The sequence below is a fragment of the Cricetulus griseus genome, chromosome 3, assembly GCF_003668045.3.
Source record: "Cricetulus griseus strain 17A/GY chromosome 3, alternate assembly CriGri-PICRH-1.0, whole genome shotgun sequence".
NCBI classification, from domain to species: domain Eukaryota; kingdom Metazoa; phylum Chordata; class Mammalia; order Rodentia; family Cricetidae; genus Cricetulus; species Cricetulus griseus.
The window spans coordinates 13,512,928-13,536,025 of NC_048596.1; the positions used below are offsets into that span (position 1 = coordinate 13,512,928).

The 23,098-nt window shown below is 45.1% G+C and overlaps 1 protein-coding gene across 1 annotated transcript in view; it reads right to left on the bottom strand.

Moving 5' to 3' along the window:
- Positions 1 to 436: 436 nt before the first annotated feature.
- LOC100762393 (cilia- and flagella-associated protein 58) overlaps positions 437 to 23,098 on the bottom strand; it is a 46,572-nt gene continuing 23,910 nt past the window's right edge. The window contains exons 7-13 of the mRNA XM_035441290.1: positions 18,652 to 18,813; positions 17,344 to 17,490; positions 10,383 to 10,523; positions 8,929 to 9,152; positions 6,155 to 6,266; positions 4,147 to 4,251; positions 437 to 535 (exon numbers count right to left, since the gene is read on the bottom strand). Of these exons, the coding sequence (XP_035297181.1) occupies positions 437 to 535; positions 4,147 to 4,251; positions 6,155 to 6,266; positions 8,929 to 9,152; positions 10,383 to 10,523; positions 17,344 to 17,490; positions 18,652 to 18,813 (990 nt within the window). The remainder of the gene's footprint in view (positions 536 to 4,146; positions 4,252 to 6,154; positions 6,267 to 8,928; positions 9,153 to 10,382; positions 10,524 to 17,343; positions 17,491 to 18,651; positions 18,814 to 23,098) is intronic.

A 23,098-nucleotide genomic window follows, 5' to 3' on the forward strand; every position in this document is an offset into this window, starting at 1 on the left:
GTTTATAGTTCCAGAGGCATAAGAATCCAGCATGGCTGCCAGTCAGGGCAGCAAGTGACAGGCTTGGTGGCAGGCACAGGGAGCTGGAAGATCCGATGTTAAACTGCAAGCATGCTGCAGAGATTGCAAAGAGGAAGCAGAATGAAGCTGTAGCTCTCAAAACCCTCCTCCCGGGACACACTTCCTCTAGCACTTCCTCCATCAAGGCAACACCTCTTAAACCTCTCCAAACAGTGCCACCAACTGGGGCCCAAGTGTCCAGATGCCTGAACCTATGGGAGACATCTCTCATTCAAACTAACAACACAGTTCCTATTGATGACCATTTATCAGAATAAATAATCTGAAATCCTAGACTCTGGTGTTTGCAAAGTATGAGGCACTCTAAACACAGCAACACATGCTTTTACCACAAGGCAGTTTGAATGTGGCTGGCTCAAATGTCAAAATCAAAAGGTGTCCCACATTTGAAGTAGCCAACAGTGACATATGGCAGCCATGCCTCAGCGGGATACTCCGTGAGCAAGAAGCCTGGCTTTGAGAGGCCATAGGAGAACAAGGGTGAGGGTCTGAGCCTGTGTGAGCTGGAAAGTTGTGACTGATACTCCTCCACATGAGAGTGACACCAAAAGCAAAAGACAGGCAGAAATGTTCCACCTCTGCCAGGAAGAGCACAGGATCCATCTCTCAGGCTCTCGTTAGGAAAACATGCTTCCTCTGGGAATGAAGATCTACCCATCCATCACAAGTCTGGGGTCCCAACACATGTCAACCGAATGGTTCAGAGTCCCACATTGAGAGCTTACCATAAAATATTACTCTAAACAAGTGACATTGCCTAGGAAACCTGATTGAATCAAATCCAGGCACATGGGTCCCCAGACAAATGACCTGCATTCCATTTGTGGATCCCACAGCTGAAGGAGAGAACCAGTTCCTAAGGACTGACTCCTGACTGCCACACAATGCCAATGGCACATGCATGCCTGCACACACACACAAGTACACATGCACAAGCATACACACACACATACACACACACACACACACACACACACACACACACACACACACACACACACACACAAAGAATAAATACTGTGAAATAAGAGAGGGACGAGAACCATAGTAAACACTAGTGAACTAGTACATCAGATAAATCATAAACAGAGCCTGATTTTTTTTTCAGGGATTTGCCCAAAATACAAAGACCACCCCCAAATTAAAAGACATACAAATATCATTTTAAAGAACCCTGCTGGCAGGGCTATATTAATATCAGATGAATTTTAGCATTCTTGTGAGAGATTCTAAATAATACTGAAGGAATAATTCCCCCCAGAAATGAATAAAATTGATACCCTTTTACTCACATTATGATCATACCAAAAAGTTTGAAGTCAAAAATAATGCAACTAAAAGAAAAAGTCAAGTTGGGCATGACCTTAAGAGCACTTGTCTTTAGTCCCAGCGCTGGAGAGGCAGAGGCGGTGGATTTCTGTGAGTTCAGGATGGGTAGAAGGCACGTATCTTTTTCAAACCCGGAGATCATTTACTTCCAGATGATCACTTATGCTCAAAGGCAGTATTAGATTCCAAAGACCACATCTACTACAGTCCTCAATGAAAAGGAAGACCAGAAGGAAAGGTTAGCCTAAACATGCATGGATCAGAAGACCTTCAAGTGCTCTCTCATTGTCATGGGAAGAACGGGGAGCCTTCAGACTTCTTCTCAACAGACGAGTAATTCTTAAAGGAGAAAAGATTTACAACTGAACAAAAATACCATATATATCAAACCCTGAGGGAAGGGACTAGGGTGTTGCTTAAAAGATACTTTATGGACTCAGATGCCTATATGAGAAGATAAAAGGGCTATGGGCGTAGTTCACTGACAGAATTCTTGTCTCGAATATGCATGGTCCAATCCTCAACACCCAAAACAGAGAAAAGATGAAATGAGAAGGTAGAAGAGACGAGAAGAGAGGAGGGGAAAGGAAAGGAGAGATTCATGACTCTGCCTCTACTTTGACAAAGTAGATGAACAGAGCAAACCCAAAGTATCTAAGAGGAAAGAAACAGCAAAGGTATAGTGCCCAGGGGCTGGAGAGACGGCTCAGTGGTTAGGAACACTTAACTGTTCTTGCAGAGGACCAAGGTTTGGTTCCTAGCACCCAGATCAGAAGGCACACAACTGCCTATAACTCCAATTCCAGGGGATCAGAACCTTCTGGTCCCCACAGGCACCTGCACTCATGAAGTGTACATTAATTCACCCAGGCACAAGGACATTTTCTTAGTTATGGCACCCAATATAGTATAGAACAAACTCTATATAAAAATACAAAACAAATTATTTTAAAAACTGAGTTTTGACACAACACAAAATTGCCTTTAAATTTTACAAAGTGACAATAGCAACAGAGTGAAACCAAGGAAGGTACGGGTTCTGGGGTGACTAGTTGGCTGGAGTCCCAAGCCTTTGCTCTCCAGCTGCCTGGCCTTGGGACAGTGCATTAAAATGGCATTTTTAGAGTCACAATCCACCCTGTGGTGAGTCCCCAATGCCTGTGCTCTAATTGGCTCCCCCTGGGAGACCCCCAAGTTAGGTATGTTCTTTAATGAGAACTGGCACTATGATCCTACTTTACAGAAGGGGAAACCAATGAGTGAAAAAAATGTCTCTGATTGTCCCTAAGTCATTGACCCGTCAACTGTTTAAGATAGAGCTTCCCCACGCCAGAACCTGCCTCCTCCGTCACCAGGCTCATCTCCAAGATTGGATGAAAATGTGATGCTCCCTCTGTGCAGTGATGCCCCCACTGCTGTGCGCCATACTGTCCAGCCACCTTTAGGGAAAACACATCTAAACACAGAGTAGAAGAGGAGCAGAAGGGTCCTCTTGCACGTGTCTAAAAGTACCTACTCCTACAAATGGTCACCCGGTAGTTAGGGTCACACTGCAATCACACTTTACATGAACTGAGTGTGGCGCTAAGGTCTTTCAATGCCTGCAATGCTCATTTTCACAGGTTCCACTGTCCTTAATGTAGACTGAGAGCCTCAGGTGCAGAGAAGTAACAATCAAATAGCCGCAAGCCAGCAGAAGCAGAGTGCCAATCCAGACCCCCTGACGCCAGCACCACCATTCCTACCTCATTCTTAAATTTCCAGGCCCCAACTTTCTAAACATCACCTGAGAGTGCTAAGACTCACACATGAGCTGTTCAGTGGAAATGAGACAGGGTAGCTAATCCTCCACACCACACAGCAGCCAGCACTCAGTAAGGGATGCCCTAGGAAAGGGGGCGGGGAAACAGGGAGAGGGGAGGCAGGGGGGGCGGAAGGGGAAGCAGGAGCAGCGGTGCCAGCAGCTGGTGGTGATGGCCCCAGTGACTGATAAGATGCCAGGATGGGGAGATGGCTCCGTGGGTAAGACATCTTACTATTCAAGCATGAGGACTTGAGTTTGAATCCTCTACACCCATGTAAAGTCCAGGCATGGCCATGCATGCCTGTCACCCCGGGACGGTTGAGACAAGTGGATCCTGGGAGCTTGTTCACCAGCCAGCCTAGTCAAGACTCAGGTTTACTGGGCAAACCTGTTTCTAGGGAATATGGCGGGTGGCTATAAGGAAGACCCCCAGCATCGCCTTCTAGGCTTCACGTGAATGTGCACTAGTGTGCACACGCCTCGTCCCGTGCACGCCCCGCCCCCCCCCATACACATATCACATCCTCAAACACGTCTTCCCGCTCCATTCACACAGCTCCTCCTGTGGACAGAGCATTTGTGCTCTATGTGAAAACTGTTTTCAAGATTGAAATCGCAGCTCTTCACACTCCATGAAGATAGGAAGAAAAGCGGTTAAAAGGATTTGACAAACAATAGAGCTGTGAGAAAGTGAGAAAAATGCTCACATTACCCGACTGCAGTAAGTCTAGCCTTGAACTTAATTTTCTGGGATTCTTGAAATATCAGTGATCGCAGCATAAAAGAACAATTAATTAGGCTGTTTGTTCCCCTTGCGTGAGTCGCTGTTGCCACCTGCAGTTTAGGGCGAGGCGTGCAACGCTGCCACGTCACTTGATTCTGAGGGTCCTGGAGGTGGCTGAGCGTGGGGAGCACAAGCATTGAAACGGTACCTGAAGGAGAAGCTCCTTCTCCACCACCTCTTCTGTCTTGCTGATGAGCCGCTTCTGCAGGGTGTGAATTTTCTGGATCAGCTCATAGGTACTGGGGTCACTGGCCTGTCCAAGGAGAAGGACGGGAGACAGCATCAGTTTGAAAGCTCCGTGGTCTGTGTGCAACAGTGACTGCTCTGCTAAAATGTCTTTCCCACTTGAAGACCTAGTAAATAAAGAGCTAAAACCAAACAGAAAAACAAAAACAAAAACAAAAACAAAAACAAAAACAAAAACAAAACGGCACAGCAAATGACACTGCCTGCTGTCTCGACTATGACTCTGATTAACCCGTGGATGAAAGGCGTGCGTGTTAGTCCACCAGAAGGAAAGACACTAATCATCAGGCAACCGTGTGCGACGCTCGGTGCTTCCCGTGTGACATCACAGTTTAGCCATGTGACAGCTGTGAGGGGATACCAATCTTCCCCTTTTACAGGACAGGAGCACTTGGGAGCAAAGAAGTCATTTGCCAAGGCTGGGAAGGGTCCAAGTTGGATTCAAGACGTGCCCTGCTATGAAGCCTGTGGTTTTCATTATGATGTTCTGGGCTTTCCCTGCCACCTCAGGTTCCCATGGGACTAACTTCCGAAATCAATCAACCTTGAGATTCCCCTCTGGCTAGTGTCAACCAGAAGGTTCCATACAGCCCACGATGGGGACAAGTCCAGATGTGGCGTCTGCTAAAGGGGGTGGGGGGCAGCAGGACAGGGCTGTGGCATTTAGCACTCAAATGGAATCAACCTGGACAGCTTTGACGCTTACTCCCTCAGCAGCTACATGTGTTTCTCTCAAATAAGAGCTACAGGTCTGTGTTGGCATCGTCCTCTGGACTTGGAGTCAGGACTTTGATTTCAGTCATAGTGACACTTTGAATTAGTCTAGCAGCTGGATAATTTCAACCACCCCCCAGAGTCCTTGATTTTTTTTTTAAATAGAAATCGGCATGGAGTTGGAAATCTCCAAGATCTACATGAGAACACATAGAATAGGCTATTGTGATGCAAGCAGGTGTGAGATCTTCAGCTCACTTCCCTGGCAGACCCATGGTAATCACCGAGTTAGTCGGCTGCGCCACTTTGGACACTAAATATGGATAAAGATGATATTTTGTTAACTCTGACTTTGCTCACCCAGCACCAGCTGATGCCTACATAGCTGGACAGGATTTGGCACACATTCGCTTGGCAACCCCGGATGGTGTTAAAATTCAGGCCTTGTATTTACACAATTTATAATGCATTAACTTTAATACTTTCTTCATTAAAGGAAAATAAAAATAAAATCCTATTTGGATGATTTTCTGCCTCGCACTAAACTTTCTTCTGCCATAGACTTATATTTCTCAACCTTGTAATTGGTCGTTTAGTCCCTTTTGGCACCACATCACTGTGTACAAATAAAGAGAGGGCCATCCTTGTCTTGACCAAGCAGAGCTTGTCTGTGGCTGGTGTTTGCAAAGATTGTCATGATGCCTAGCAGGAGCCACAGAATTAAAAAGTCAACTACTCATCCTTTGCCAGGAGTAGTTTCAGCTCTGTCCCCAGATCCTGAGAGAAAGGGCTTGGCCAACACAGCCTAGACCTTGCAAAAGATCGAGCCACCAAACTGTATTTCCTGCAGGAAAGGGAAGAAGGCTAAGATGTTGGTGGGAGAGACTGCTAAAGGCAACTAATAGTCAATCCAAATCTCAAAACTACCTAAAAGCAAAATACATACCCACCAATAAAAGTGGTATAGCTTTCACAGGATATTTTTAGGGGCAGGTAGGATTTTGTCCAAGACTTTTAAAGCCAAACTCAAATTAACCATCTGGTTCTAAAACAACCCAATTTACATTTGATCCAGTTTTACATTGTAGGTGACAATTTGCATATCATTCCATTACTCTCATCCTGCTTTAGGTTAGGAGCCTTGAGTGGGTGGAGAACAGGACTGGGGCTAGGGAGGCTGCTCTAGCAGGTGTTACCTCAAGCTTCCTCCATCTGTGCACATTCATGGGGTTCTCCAGCTCCTCCTCCAGGGCTCGACATCTCGTCCTTTCCTTCAGGAATTCTCTTTGCATGTGGAAAAGCTCCTGCCTGGATGAGACAAGCTCTGTTTGGCAAAGAACTTCTCTTGAAAATGCTCTCTTTGCTACAGGGGGCTGGGCATGGGTTTGGGTGGGTAATGTCCTGAATTCATAAGGACCAGAGTTCAAATTCCCAGAACCCATGCAAAAGCCAACCAGGTATAGTGGCCCAACCATAAACCCACCCCTGGGGACACTGAGGCAGAAGATCCCCCAGTCATGCTGGATCTGTGGGCTCTAGATTCAGCCAGAGACCTATCTCATAAATAAAGTGGAAAAGCACCATATGCCAACCTTCTCATGTGCTCACACTCATGCATGTATGTATACAACACACATATAAATAACAAACAGTGAATTGATTACTGTAGACATACTGAATTTGGCATAAAAATCTGGAACTAGGAAACTTGTTAGCTTTGAGAGAGGCCAGTTTCCCAAACCTAGGAAGGTCACAAAGAAGACTAATTCATTTGGAGTTCAAGAAGTGCCTTAGCCCTGAGCAACAGCAGCCTTTAGAATCTTGATTCTGAATGGTCGGGGAATTTAGAAGCATATGCAAGGAGCCAGGTTGGGAAGGGAACTCTGAGAGTCCCAAGATATATTTCAGTGTTCCTGTCTCTACAGAAGTGGTTGGTGAACACTTTACATCGCAAGCTCCACACCCTGACAGCAAGTTACTGTAGCATAGGTGATAGATAAGCCAGCACCAATTATGGCTGCCTACTTCCGTCTTCACAGCATAGTGGAATCACTCTCAACAGCCTTTTGCCCAAGAGGATTTCTGCTATATGGGGTATGGTGCAAGGCCTGTATCTCATAGGTTTGAAAAGCTCTGCAGTTAATTCCAATTTGCAGCCTGGGTTTGGAGATGCTGGGTCTGGAAATATAAAGATATTCTACCTTATGTCCCACAGCCACCAACCATAAGTGGCTAAAAAGAAAAAAAGAAAAGAAAAATCCCTGAAGCCCCAGCTCTGTTTCAAATATGTTTCTCAAATCTTCAGGCATCTCTGGTTAATAGGTAGACTGTCTCTTCCCGCCTCAGCATCCTAGCAGATTCTATTCACCAAAACCTTTGTTGGAGAAGAAGGGACGAGTGCTTTCTTTGACTCACGTAATAAAGACATCACTATCTGTCCTCAGCGGCTGTGAATGTGCAGATTACTAACACGAAGCCATCTCTTTTACTTAATTGCTTCATTTAAACCAATAATACAACTTCCCCTCATTAACAAGACAAACCATTAGAATTAACTGCATGATGTTCGCTCAACAGGGAGTGCAGAACAAGCTGCTTAGAATTAAAAGCATATTTTTAACACTTTGCTCATCTAGAACAATCCTGAAGGAGGAAGGAAAAAGTACAAGCCGCCATACTTGAGGACTGACTGTGGAGGCGACTCTGAGAGGCGCATTGCGTCGGTTTCTACTACCTTTAACTGTAAATACAAGTCCAAACCCCAGAGACACTTAGCAATTTGCCCAAGGTCACACAGCTGGTAGACAGCAGGGCTGCTTGCATCCATTCTTTATGAAACTGCCCTCTCCGTGGAGAGTGAAATAAAATCCATTATCAACAAAGCAGCAATATTGACTAGGAATGGATCGAATGTGGTCCTTTTATATAGCACAAAAATAACTCATGGTTGACAAATGTCATGGCAGCCCTTGAGGTCACTCGGTGGCCACATAGAATGGGCCCACTTGTCGGTGAAACATCAGTGGTGATCTCTGAGTAGCAAAGTTAAGAGTGATGTTTCTAATCCCTTCTGTGTGCTTTCTCTGCATTTCCCACAATGAACGTGTCACGTTCATCATCTGAAAGACAGACAGCTCCAAAAATCAAAAAGATTGATCCATCCTTGATAATGTCAAACTCACAACTCCTGCATCTGAACACCAGAAGTATCTTTTCTTGTAATTACTATAAGAAGCATCCTTCCAAACCGCATCCTTCTCCTGTGGTGGCCAAGGAGAAGCTGTGCTTCTACAAGTCTTTAAGGGATAAGGCGGAGTCACCAAGGAAGGCCGGGTCTCTGGTTCAGCTCCCTGCAATGGCTCCTATGAAACACAAGGATGTTTTCCCACAGGGAAGCAGATGCTGTGTGCTGGAAGATTTCAAGGATGATGTGAGCTAAGGGAAAGCCGCGGGAGATGAATCAAGAGTCAGGTAGGAAATGCGGCCGCCTTCTAAGAAAACAGATTTTCAGAGTAATAGAATTAAAATTTCCACCTCTTTCCACCCTATACGTTATTCCAAGAAAAAGGCATGCATATGTTAGCAAGATGGCATTTAAATATTGATGCTCTATCTCTTGCAGGCTGCCTGATTAAAGGAATTCCAAAGAACTCACTGAGGGAGAAAAAAATCTCAATTGTAACTGGTTTGTGTTTGTTTGTATTTGAGCTTTGATTTGAAATTTCCTTCTGAAAGAGCCAGAAGGGTGTTTTAATGACCTTCTTGTTGTCCCCTCCACCCCCTTGGAAGGAGACTGGTCTGTTTTTGCAACACAGCATGAGCACAGGGGAGACTTTGTGAAGCAGTTGTTGTCATTCAATGGACCTTTTCATCCTGTGGCATCCATTTTGTACAATGTGCTTTAACCCTTCAAGGATGCACACGAGGCCCTTCTGCAGGGACCCCACAGGCCCCACCACCTCCCTTCTACCTGAGCTCCTCCACGTTCGCCACACTCCTGGCGAGGATGCCCTTCTCCCTCCGCAGTTTCCTGATCTCCAGTTTGAGGATGCGCATGTCCTCCACCCTCTGGTTGTACTGGGTCTCGCCTTTATTCAGCACTGACTGCTGGATCTTGATCTTCTCATACAACAGGGCTAACTCATCGTTGCGCCGAACAAGCTGAGACCCAAGGATGTCTCTCTCACTGATGACCTGGAAAGACATGGCCTCTTGTAATGACAAAAAGTCCCCCTTTCCACCATGACAGCAGCGGCCACTCTATCCACCAGTGTCTACTGAGTGTCCACACATGCCCTGCGGGCAGGACACTGGAAACATCCTACTAGATACTCAGCATGGCACTTCTCCAATTGTCGTAGCCAGGGTCTGATAATCCAGCCGTGCTTGGCCTAGAGCTGTGTCCTTCAGTCTTTCCCAAGCTATATTTATTTTTTAATTTTTAAAAATTTATTAATTTTTGAGCTGGGCAATGGTGATGCACACCTTTAATCCCAGCATTCAGGATGCAGAGGCAGGTGGATCTCTGTGAGTTTGAGGCCAGCCTGGTCTACAGAGTGAGTTCCAGGACAGCCAAGGCTACAAAGAGAAACCCTGCGTCGAAAACCAAGAGAAAAAAAAATGTATTTATTCCAAAAAACAAAAACTGTATTTATTTTTATGTGCATGGATGTTTTTGCACTTCTGTCTGTGCACCTGGTTCATGAAGTGTCCACAAAGGCTAGAAGGGAGGAGGGCATCCGATCCCCTGGTGTTGGAGTTACAGACAGCTGTGCACATCATTCAGGCCATGAGAATTGAACCCCGGTCCTCTGGAAGAGTAAACCAGTGCTCTTAACCCCTGAGCCACTGCTCCAGCGCCTCCAACCCATGCTTTTAAAATATTTCAGTTTGAATGCTATGCTGGCAGGCCAGCTCCTGTGAAGTCCCTTCACTTCCCACATTTCACACGGACCAGCTTCTCCCTGACAGGACCCTAAAGCACCTGGGTTTCTGGTATATGGTAGAGACACAAACCAGTAGGCGGCAATCCCAGAACTCAGAAGGCTGAGGCAGGAGGATAAACCAATTAAAGACCAGCCTGGACTACATAGGGAAAGCATTTCTTTTTTATGAAAAAAATAATGTTTCTAATCACAAAATTATACACTTGAGCTTCTGTCATGCAATTATGAACGACATTGACACGTGAGCAGCTATAGTAAAGTAGAGCTGACCTCCCCTGAAAACAGGGACCGATGGCTTTATTGGCCAATGTGTTCCCAGTGCTTAGAAGAACAACTGATGACAAGAAGTGCTCATAACTGAATGGGATGGGTGATTATTTCGCGGCCAGCCCACGGCTGTACTGCTGATCTTCAAGCATGGCTCACCAAGGGCAATGGACTCGTGGTTGCCAGAGCGGGTGTGACAAGGGGCTTTTACCTGGTCTAATTCCTTCTTCTGCCTCACCCTCTCCCCATCAGCTTCGGCGATGATTCGCAAGAGCTTCCGCTCTTCCACCTCCTGCTTTTCAATGAAGTGTTTGGTCTCCAGGGCTTGCTGTCTTAGCTTCTGTAGCTCGGCCTGACAGAGAGTAAACAGGACCAGTGGGCTGGGTTTGGCTGTACAGTCATGTCGCGCACTATCATAGCCCAGCGTAGTGTGCTTAGACCCGCACTCCACCAAGAACCAGCAAGCCAACGATGCCCAGTACAGTGGCCCTGGTCATTCTGGAAGTTGTACCCCGAGTGTTTCCCATCACTCTTCTGCATATGCATTGGAGGGGCCTCACTGGAATACAGTAGTATATTCCTCCCACCACCACGATTCACTAAGAGCGGTTCAGGAGGAGGGCGTGGGTGAGGACAGGGACAGTGTCTACATGTACCAGCGTCTCCTGTGGTCCTACCACAACCAGCACACTCACTGCTGAGAGAAGCTCTGTTGTGAGAATGAATTAAATTAGTCAAAATAACAACTAAGCATCACTCTTGTAAAATATTTTGATAGGACAGAAGGGATGTTATGATGTAAAAGAAAAAAAACATTCTAAGACATCTCCAGTGTGGAAATGGAGATATAATATACAAACAGCATGCAAATATTATACACATTGTTGAGTTCGGGCAGCAGTTTTCAGTATCCTTTTTACTGCTTTTGTGTCTGTGAATGTTTAGGTTGTGGGTGCACACACATGTGTAGGCAGACACACATTTGTGTGGAAGCCAGAGGTCAGTGTCATATGTTGGTCTCTCACTGGGTCCCAGGGATCAGCATTTTGACTAGGCTGCCTGGCCAGCAGGCCCCAGGGATCCACCCGTTCCTAACTCTTCAGCACTGGGATTAGACATGTTCGAGACTGTGTATGCCCACCTTTCTATGTGAATGCGAGAGATCCAATAGCATGCTTGCACAAGAAACACTTCCCCGACTATTCCCCCAGCCCGCCCCTCCGTGCACACACCAGTATCTATCTCCCCTGTCACTTAGACAGTGAGCTGGTATCATAGGAAGTCAAAGAAAAAGCCATCGCCAAGCAGAGACTTCAGGGATGCTTTCTCAGAGAGCTCACACCTGAGTCAAGCTTAACCAGAGCCTAAGGTGGAGTTAACTAGAAGTACAGGGAAGTGGGGGAGGGGCTATTACATTAGGCAAGGAAAATTACTCCCATCAAAGCCACTTCTATCTACTGCACAGCATCCAAGTGACTTACAATATGCGAAACGTGATACTGTGTGTTCCCACAAAGAGACAAGGGGGAGCACATAATTTAGCCAATGCCACTGAGTTAGTAAATAGTGAAGTTTAGATATCTAAGCAGGATCTTTTGATGCAAAAACCCGTGCTGCCTGCATCCAAGAGTTACAAATCAAAGACAAAAGATGAGTGAGACAGTAGTCATTACCCACCGAAGATGACTGATACAGCTAACAACAGCATGAACGTGCCATCTGCTGGTATAAAAAAGGGAGTGAGCACATACACGGAGTTTATATGCTGCTTGGGGTTGACAGAGAAGAATGAGTCAAGTCCTTGGCAGGTGACAGATGATGCCCAGCTGGAGAGGTGTGTGTTGGAGGGAGGCATCCAACAGTCAGGCTATATGAACTAGCTCGGGCAAACTGAAACATCTGGTGTGTTGAGCAGACAGAACAGTGCCCCCTATGAGGCTGGATCAGAGGGCCAGATTGGGGACGGGAGGCAGAGAGGCTGACAAACAGCTGGGCAGGCCTGGGAAGGTCCTTTGGTTGAATACACTATGGAAAGCCTGCATCGAGAACCCAGCGGTTCCCACACTAAAGAAAGAAGAATGTGCCTTAGGGGGGCTCCATGCCCAGCCAGGAAGGACAGTAGGACCACTGACCATTTAGCACAGGGGAAAGGTATGAGGAGGAGGAGGAGCTCTGCCTTCCCCATCCCTGTAATCACAAGGGCAATGTTAGGCCTCCATTGTGTGTGTGATTTGCTCACACTTCTTTTTTTCTCCTGCAGTTAACTCTTGGGATCCCCACACCCAACCTTGCAAAAATAAGAGGAGGCCTATGAAGCAAGCCACCTGAGGTCAAGGTCTGATTCTAGCCTAGGAGGGTCAGAGAGTCATGAATTCCACACTGCAGCTTACCCAGGCAGGAAGAGATAGTGCACACCCACAGTTAGGTGTGCAGTGTGCAGTGTGCATGCGTGAACACTCACTGTTAGGTGTGCAGTGTGCATGTGTGCACACCCACTGTTAGATATGTAGTGTGCATGTGTGCACACCCACTGTTAGATATGTAGTGTGCATGTGTGAACACCCACTGTTAGATATGTAGTGTGCATGTGTGCACACCCACTGTTAGATATGTAGTGTGCATGTGTGCACACCCACTGTTAGATATGTAGTGTGCATGTGTGCACACCCACTGTTAGATATGTAGTGTGCATGTGTGCACACCCACTGTTAGGTGTGCAGTGTACATGTTAAGTGCAACTAGCTCCTATAAAACCAGGCTTCCTTTGATGACATTTTGTGTATTCATTCATGAAATGTGTTTTGATTCAGAGATAAGCAGAATGAAATAGTGATTGCGAAAAGACCTGGTCTACCACTCAAGGGGAGCGTCCATAAGAAAGGAGAGGGAAGAACCAGCTTTTTCTGGTTCCATAATCATTTAAGGTGACAGTGAAGACAGCAATGAAATACCTGTTTGGCTCACGCTTCCCTTCATAAAACTTTTATTTTCCCATATCTACACACTCACTTCTCCGTTCCTAAGTGCCAAGAGCAGATCAGAATCCATCAGCAGAACAAAATGAAACCCTTGTTATATTAAAATGCAATCAGCAGTGTGTAAAAGTATCTGTCTGAAGTGTAAAACCAGCCTTGCGTCTGCCATTGCTGGGCGCTTTTTCCATAATGGATCAAAATTCTGAGTGGTCTCCTTCTGTCATAAATTTATGGGCTGTAAACAAGATGTGGCAGTCGACATTGGCAGCAAATGTTAGCAGCAACGAGATACCTAGGGCCTCATATGTTTAGCAGTCTCAGGAAGGGTGGCAGCCGCTGTGGGACCAAGTGCTGTACACCCATCAGGCAACACCTGAGGTAGGACTTGAAGTTCCTTCACCTGCCAAGTGCACGCCTGGTGACAGGAGGTGACAACGAGATGACTAGACACAACAATTCACCAACAATTTTGTTTAGCTTCAGGATTATATAATTTTGAAATCAGTGCTTATGGACTGATTATCATCAAATATAACTCTGGGCATAAATCGTATCTCAAGAGCCAGATCTGGGAATCTCACTGGCTCATGCATAAACCACCTGAAGTCTTCAGCCACAGGAATAATTAAGTTTCTTTTTCCTCACCCCCACCTCCCATGGATGACAGCTCCGCGTGCATGTCCTGGGACAGAATCACCAAGTGGAAGGATGTGGTACCCTGAGGCCAGTCCCTAATGTGCTACTGAGCTCTGGAGGTAGAGAACTTGCTGCTGCATTATTCACAGAGAATCAAAGAGCTGTCACACAGATGCAGGATGTTTGGGAAGAGGCGAGACAGCGTCGGGGGCTTGTTAGGACAGGGAGGCAGACATTCCAAATGAGATGGCTCCTTCAGTGTCGAGCAAACAAGACTGGAACAAAATGAACAGGAGGGTGCAGATGGGGCCCGATCTGCAGAGATCTGCAGGCACGCCATCAGAGGCATGATGACTTACAGTGTCTGATGACCACAGAAAAGGGGAAAGAAAGTGGCAAAGAACAAAATTGCTCAGAAGAGGGGAGCGAGTGGGGTACAGATGACCTCCTGTGACAACCACCTGTCTGGAGGCTTTGGGAAGTAGTGGGATGGGTTGTCCTATAAAAATATATCTCATGACCTACTGAGTCCAAGAAGCCGTGCCCCTCCAAAGGGATTATGTACCCACTTAGTTTGTAGAATAAAAGATAAATATCTTTGGGGGCAAAGTTACTAGGGAATCTGCCCTTTCCTCTGGGGTTTTAGTTCTCAAACTGAAGATACTTGCAGCCCAGAGGCCTGTGTGGGAATGTGATTCAAATTCTTAGTCTAAACCAGTCAACAGGCTGGAACTCCGAATATGAGCTGTCATGTTGTTCTAGGGATGTCAAACAGGCTTAACAATAGGCAGAATTACCCATATTCACAGCGCCATGACCAGTCACTCTCCAATAACCTCAGATAAGAAATCAAACCAGCTGTATTCTTTCTCTGTTCCTCATCCTTCCCTCAGTGAGAAATGCTAATAATCCTACCTCTACAGCGCATCCAAAACCATCACCGTCCTATAATCAGTGGCCAAAAGCCATCCAGACTGAGACTCCCCATTTGGAGTCCACCTCTGAGGCAGAAGCCTTTTAAAATCACGCTCATGTGTACTATTTACCCATGCTGCTTGCCTTGGGATGCATAAATACACAACGTACTGCCTTTTATTTTATTATGATGTTTCTATGGCACTATATTTGTAGGTGCCTAACAATGGAAGGCATCATTAAAATAGATGCACTCTAACAACAAACTCAAAGAAATTGGAAGTAAGTGATCTTTTATAGGGGATGTTGTTTGTCCTAGAGTGAGATTCTGTATGAGGCACCTAATTCCAACTTGGACTTCACTGTGGGATGTTGGTTAATCTTCTGAATTGGGCAGCACGTGGGAAGTAGAGATGAGAATCAGTGCACCCTCCAAGAGAAAGAGATGACACAGCAATTAGTAAGGCTTATTACACTGAAGCCTTGCTGATGTGATGGTCCAAGAGGCCCCTGGTGCAGCAGGGTTTGTAATGAGATTTTTCTAATTTGTTCAACAATAACTAAACCCCATCCTGCTGTTGACTCTGGGATAAAGCAAACTGCCCCCCCCCCAGTTAAACAACTTTTGAACAAGAATAAAGGATAAAGATGCAGAATATTTTCAAAGTTTGTAAAGTTCTTTATATATCAATAAACTTTAATGAAGAATTTTCCATTCTTTTTCATGAGCTGGAGTGACAGAGATGAAAAGCCCCTGATAAATATTATCAGTTACCACATCCTTTTTCATAAAGGCACTTTTGTTATAGTTTAATCTTTCTCAAACCAAATGTGCCTTAAACTAATTTAATGCAGCAGTTCCACTTCCATGAAAACCTATCATTTGGGTACCAAGCCTGTTATTAAATTAAGAGTACATATTTCAAACTATGGCATCCTGGAATCAAGGGAATGTGGCGTTAAACCTGTGTGATGCTGCATGCATGCTTCCAAGACAGTGTCTATCTTTGGAAGCTACTATTTGCAGAAACCATGATTCTCTATCTCTATGCAGGTGGTCTTAGAAAGCCATAGATAAAAATTTCATCACTCTCTTAGATGTTCCTCTTTTCAGTTCCTTAGTCAGATGAAGTAGAAGGGAGCTCTCTTATACCGTCTTAGTGTACACAGAGTGTTCTAAACTAGTAGGTTTAAAGGAATTGCCTATTAGGATGTGGAGGTACCTGCCTATCATCCCAGCACTAAAGAAGTATAGGCAGTGAACTGGCCATATCCTGTGACCAGATTGGTGCCTAGCCTAATTATTATCAGAGAGGTGTCATCCAATAACTGATGGAAACAGATGCAGACCTACAGTCAAACATTAGGCAGAAATCATGGAGATGGGAAGGAAGGATTGTAGGAGCTGGAGGGTTAACCACAAGAAAATTCACGAAATTAACAAATCTAGCTTCATAGGAGCTTCCAACAACCAGGAAGCCTGCATGGGACTGACCTAGGCACTCTGTATATATGATACATTTGTGTAGCTTGGTCCTCTTGTGGGACTCCTAACCATGGGAACAGGGGCTGTCTCTGACTTTTTTACAGGCTTTTTGGACTCCTCATACTGGGTCACCTTGCCCAAGCTTAATACATGGAGAGGTGCTTGGTCTTACTGCACCTTGACATGCTGTGTTTTGTTAATACTCATGGGAGACCTGCCCTTTCTTAAACAGAAAGGGAGGAGGATGATTGCGAGGTGGAAACAGAGCAGGGCTGGGAGGAGGGACTGGGAGGTGAGGAGGGAGGGGAAACTCTGGCCAGGATGTAAAATAAATAAATTTATTTTGAAGAAGGAGGAGGAGAAGTAGTAGCAGTATCGGCCGGAGGCTCATGAGTTTGAGATCAGCCTGAGCAGCTTAGCCAGACCCTGTCTCAAAAACTCAAGGGCTGGATTTTTTTGACATCTCAGTCTTGGATATACAAGAGCCTGAGTTCACCCCCAAAGCCATTTTAAAAAGCAAATAAATAAATCAGTGTGTCTTAGTAAGATCTTTGGAAACAGGTATACCCAGAAGGAGAGGCTGCAAAGTTCTGAGACTCGCAGAGGCAAAGTCAACTATGAACCTGGTCCAAGGCAAACCAAGAGAGGGAAAAGCTCTAGCACCTGATAGGTAACAACACTGCAGACAGAAAAGTCACCTGCACACAAAGGAATGGAGATTAGGGACAGATGGACAAAAACATCTTATTGAAAGCCCAGAGAAGAGTCTGGGAGTGTTGAGGACAAGCACAGGGCTCGTCAGGGGTTGTGAGCCTATAAAGTCAAGGACTTCCTACATGTTAGGAAGTTAGGAGTTAACCAACATGTTAACTCCTCTTCCACTGAGGTGTGGTGGTCATAAATGAGCTTGGAGCTGAGGACCTCCACCATTCTTCCCTCCCACTGGACAGGGACCATCAACTGTGAGGAGACTAATTCTGAGATGACAACATTAGCAACTGAGACTAGAGGCAGCCTTCCTTGGTTGCTCCTCCCCCTCCCCCCGCCCCCGCCCCCCCGCCCCTCCCCCCGCCCCTCGGTGCTTCCTCCGGTGAGCAGGAAGCTGCCTCCACTGGGAAGATGCCAGCGGGGCGGGGCTTCTGCCATAGGCCGTACGGTACCTTCAATGTTTCCTTCTCCTTCTCTATGCGCTGCTGCTCCAGGTGGAGCTTCACAAGCGCCGACTCCTTGGCAGAGATCTCCTCCTTCAGCTGGTCCACCTGATGCGTCATGATCTTTAACTTTCTCTTCATCTCTGTTATTTCATCCTAACAAAAGGAAGGGAGAAAGGTCTGGGAGCCAAGCAGACAGCATCCTCCAGGTGGAAGTTCAATATCTATGTAAGAGCTCTCCCAAAACAATATCTGACCCAACCTAACCAGGCTATTCCTTCGTCTCTTGTGCCCATCAGCATCAAAGTACTTTCTAGCAATGACATAGACGAGGCTCAGGAGACACATGCAACATACAAACAGTGCCATATGCAACACGCATGTGCAAACACATACACATGCACACACACAAACACACACACACACACACACACACACACACAGAGGAACACTATCTCCTGTGACTAAAGAAATTAAGAGCACATAAATCATTGTAAAGAGGTTCCAAAGTCAGGTTCTGCAATTTAAACAATAAGGAAAATGTACAATTGCACTCCAAGTCTCAGCAGTTACCAACCATTCTAAAACCCAAGAGCACAGCAGCAATCCCACACAACAATTCAAAGGGGGCCGGGCTCTCTGCGTCCTGTTGAGTTCAGTCACTCCCATTCCCAGCAACTTGACAGTGTGTGTAAACCGGTGCATGCTCGGGTACATTGAGGAGGGTTCCTTGTCTAACGCTGCCATTAGAACAACAGAATGTTTTTTAACCCAGTATAGGGAGAAATCAAAATGTAAACACACACACACACACACACACTCACACTCACACACACACACTCACACACACACACACACACACACACTCACACACACTCACATACACTCATACACACTCACACACACACACACTCACACACTCACACACACACTCACACACAGACACTCACACACTCACACACACTCACACACACATACACACACACTCACACACACATACACACACTCACACACACTCACACACACACTCACACACTCTCACACTCACACACACTCACACACACTCACACACACTCACACACTCTCACACTCACACACACTCACACACACACATACACACACACACTCACACACACTCACACACTCTCACACTCACACACACACTCACACACTCTCACACTCACACACACACACACACTCTCACACACACACTCTCACACACACACACTCACACACACTCACACACACTCACACACACACATACACACACATACACACACACACACACACACACACACACACACACACACTGTTTACCTGCGCCTCCACCAGGTTTTTGCTGTACAGGTTCCTGTCTGATCTCACGGCTTCATAGAGGTTTTGTTGCTGCTTCAGTTTAGTCTCTGATTCAGCAATTTTCTTCCTGTAGTCAAAAATCTGTATTTCACGGACTTTAATGTCTTCCATGTTTGCAAGAACCTGGAGGAGAAGAAAGTATTTGAACATAGTTGAATAGCCCATCTGTGCTTATGGGTTTGGAGGAAATGAGTGTGTTTTTTTGGTTATTGTTTTGGTTTTGGTTTGTTTTTGTTTTTGTTTTTGCTTTTTTATCTAAGAGTGACTGCTAGAGACGCTAGCAATCAGAAAGCTGAGACTACAGTCACTTCAGCACAACCCAAAGTGAAGGCTGATTTTTACATACATGACACTAACACTCAGGTATAAAGGCCTAACATGGTTACTTTCTAAGACCATAGAAGAGTAATTCCATTCTGGAAATGTCTACTGCTCATCTCACACAAAAACAGGGTGAGGAGACTCTGAATTTAACAGATCTTAACATGCAGAAGTTGTTACTCGAGCACGTTCTCAAATTCACTGTGAAGGTTTTTTGTAAAGTAACCTTTGATAGCCATCTTGCTCTGTCCTGCTAATGTCAAGCCCTTTTCATTATGGAATCTAGGTAGACTTCATAAAAGTATAATCAACTATGCCACATCACCGCATCCCCTTCACAAAGATGAGAAACAGGACCTGAGACCCCAGCATGATCCATAATCCACCTCCCCCCATAACCTGTTCATGAGGAGAAATTACCTAATGGTGACTCTGCTGCAGCTGCCAGAGAAACCAATACATTTTTAAGGGAAAACTTAATTTTAAATGCTTAATTTTAAACTTAATTCTAAACATTTTAGCAGAGGAACAACAATCTTTAAACTACAATGTAAATAACACCAGCACATGAAAAAACAAAACTTTTAAGACATCACGACATCCTAGTGGGCGTTTTCAAAGATGACAACAGACAGTAAGAGAGCCATGTGGCCGCAGACGGTATGTGGGGGCATACTGGAATAACATGAGCCTAGAGGGTTCCTCTGAGGAAGCAGCATTTTTTTTTTCTAGAACCTAACGGTGAGAAAGGACCACACACCTTTGCCAGGCTCACGGTCAGGTGATCCAGGCGTGTGTTACTTGCGACCAACATGTTACCAAGTTTTTTGTACTACGGACACTGACACTTTCTTCACCCCTTGTCCCCCAGTGTGGAATTAGTATTTTCAGAATACATTCTAGCCAGCCCCTTTGCATTGTTTTCCCATCAGGCCCGTTGTTTACCATGTGTGAGCGCCTGCTGAGAGCGTCTCTGCTACCCTGAGGTAAGCTTTACTAAGAACCTTTCAGCACCCACAAGTCTGCAGTGTTCTTCCAGGAGCAGATCATTTCATACACTTACTAATAAAGTGAAGGCAGTAAAGGAAGTCCACGATGCCCAATAAAAAATATCAGACATTTATTTGGGGAGCACTCATGCAATGAAGATAAATAACCACTGCAGTCTTCTGCCCCTGGGGGCACAGGGTTTGAGATGCAGGATGCTCAGACCATAACCCAAGCGAGAAACCAAGGGAGACCCCCTCATCTTCCTTATAAGGGATCTTGTTTGTCCCCACACTGAAGCTACACCCCAAGACCATTACATCAAGTCTATTGGCAGAACAAGATGCCACTACAATAAAGTGCTCATTTTAAAAGTTCTTTATAATAGTCCCATGTGCCATGATTTAAATTCAATTCATAAACATGAAGTGTGCACTTTTTTCTTTATGTGGGCCTTCTCACCCTTCATCCCATGTCAGCCCCTTGTCTCTACAAAACAGAAGGAGGTTAACAATCTGGTGTGTGTCTCTCATGTGTTCCCCTGAATTCTGCATTTTCTACTCAGGTCTACAAACAAACAAACCAACAAAATAGGCTGTGATAATAACTTAAAGCTATCAGTTGTGTTCTATGCTCCTGGCAATTTACACATTTTAATTCATTTAAATGTCACTGGCATCCTAAAATCAGGAAAATTGAAGTCAACAGAAATAATATTTCCACAGTGATTCAGTTAGTGAGTCTGCAGCCCGGGGATTTCCTCCCTTTTATGGTATTTGCTTTGGGGTTCATTTTCTTTCTTAGGCAAATGATAGTTTTTGTAGAAACTTCCATGCACTCAGCACACGATGGTTACCTTGTGGAGACCATATCAACTAGCTCTGTGTCATTGTCTAGTGGAGACCATATTAACTAGCTCCGTGTCATTGTCTAGTGGAGACCGTATCAACTAGCTCCGTGTCATTGTCCAGTAGAGACCGTATCAACTAGTTCCGTGTCATTGTCTTGAATATCCGGCAGCACGCATGTGTGCACCGCCACATAATTAACTACCTGACTATGGGCAATCACCAATTCCCACTTCTGGCCACCAGGAGCCAGGCTGCAATGACCATTTGTTACAAGGATTCTTATACATTGGCACTCTTGCTTCTGGGGAACGGACTCCCAGGAGTGGAATAGCTGGATCAAAAGACATATATATATTTTAACTTTAATACATATTGCTAGATTGCTTTCCAAAATGGTTATAACACTTTACATTCCTACACCGCCAGCGCCACTTTCCTTAATAGAAAACTACCTTGGCACTTCTAGAAGAAACCCTCTTTGGTCAGACTAGAGGGTTCTTTGAATGTGCTATTGAATTTGGTCTGTTAAATTTTCATTTAGTACCCTATCTATGGGTTTTTAAGTAGTATAGGCCTGCAGTGTTTCTGTTCAGTTTTAACGTCAAGGTTTTTGTTAGTTTCAGAAGAGGAATGGAATGCCTTTCTATTCATTCATTCACTCACTTATTCATTCATTCATTCATTCATTCACTCACTCACTCACTCACCTATTCATTCCATTGCCTATTTGGTCATTCACTCAATGAACACAGACTAAGGTCCCGACTATGGCAGACCCTATAAAAGCATGATTACAAAAATGTGGGTGATCACATTCCCCACCCTCAAGCCTATCTCCAGGGAGTGGCCCCACTATAGAATGGATACTCAATGAATGGTTAAAATCATATTGTGGCGTGCACTAGAAATCCACTGGATAATTTCTGAAGATAGACCTGTAATCTTATCCAAGCAGATAATATTGGGAGTATATATAATTTGTGAGAACTGCCTCTTTGTTCTTAGTACTCAACCATCCCATTCAAAAACTCACCTTGTACACAATCACTGTGGAAGCAATAAGCTGCATCAGTAAAGCAATGGCTATCACCATCACCCCAAAATTACACAAGTGCATGAGTAGCAGTTTTTCCTAGATCTATGCACAAAGAAGACACAATTATAGCTTCTACCATTATAATTACATAAAATAAGAATTATCTGCATATAACTAAGAGTTATGCAAAGCATTTGATAACACCCAACCATTCTTTATTACTGCTGTTTGCCACTATCATTTGGTTGACACGGACAGAAAATGCCCAGGCTAAAACATGTGCAGACTCAAGGGAAGTGGCTTGGATGCAAGACATGTTTCTGGGGACAAGGTGTGTGAATAGTCAGGAGTGAAAACAAATCCCAGTCCTTCACCCAGCACCGCTATAATCGGCATAAACAAAACAGCAGGCAGCTTCGTAAGATATAACACGGTAGTTAAAATCATGTTAGGAATAGGTTTTCACCAGCCTGGTCCCGACCCCTTTGATCTTCATTCCTCCCTCTCTGCAACTGGGTTCCAGATAAACTCTAGGTAAGGTACTCATCAGTGGGTCCATTGTCTGATTGAAGCATGAAAGAAAGAAAGGAGGGAGGGAAGGGCAGAGGGACAGAAGAGGGAGGAAGGGAAGGGAAGGAAGGAAGGAAGGAAGGAAGGAAGGAAGGAAGGAAGGAAGGAAGGAAGGAAGGAAGGAAGGCTAGCATTAAAGTCAGCCCGAAATTTAGCCTCTTTTACAGATAAGACATCATTTTCCCGGGGTCAGTGAAACGAAAAGATTGAAACTACTTTGAGCAGTGTCATCGGCATTCAGAATATCTAGCAGCACATCAGAGAAGGGGAAAATTGCTTGTTCAATCACTTTGAGAGATGTTATAACAAGAATGATCCTTGGCACAGACAGAATAATCCTCCAGAGAAAGAATGCAGGCGAGGACATATTTTTTTTTCTGAGCATCCAAGTATCCCGGACCAGTGTTCTGCACAGCACAGTGCACAGAATCTCAAGTTCGCTTCCAGATTCCTGAAGCAGAGAGCCATGGGAATCCATCACCACACCAAGGAGATGAACGAAACTGAAGTTAAGTGACAATGAAGAAACAGTAAGCACTGCAGCTAAGGAAAAAGACAATTCGCAAGTCAATTTATTTCTGAGCATCGAGACTCGATTTATTCTGATGCAAAGCATTCAAACCAATGCCCTACAGAAGTTCAT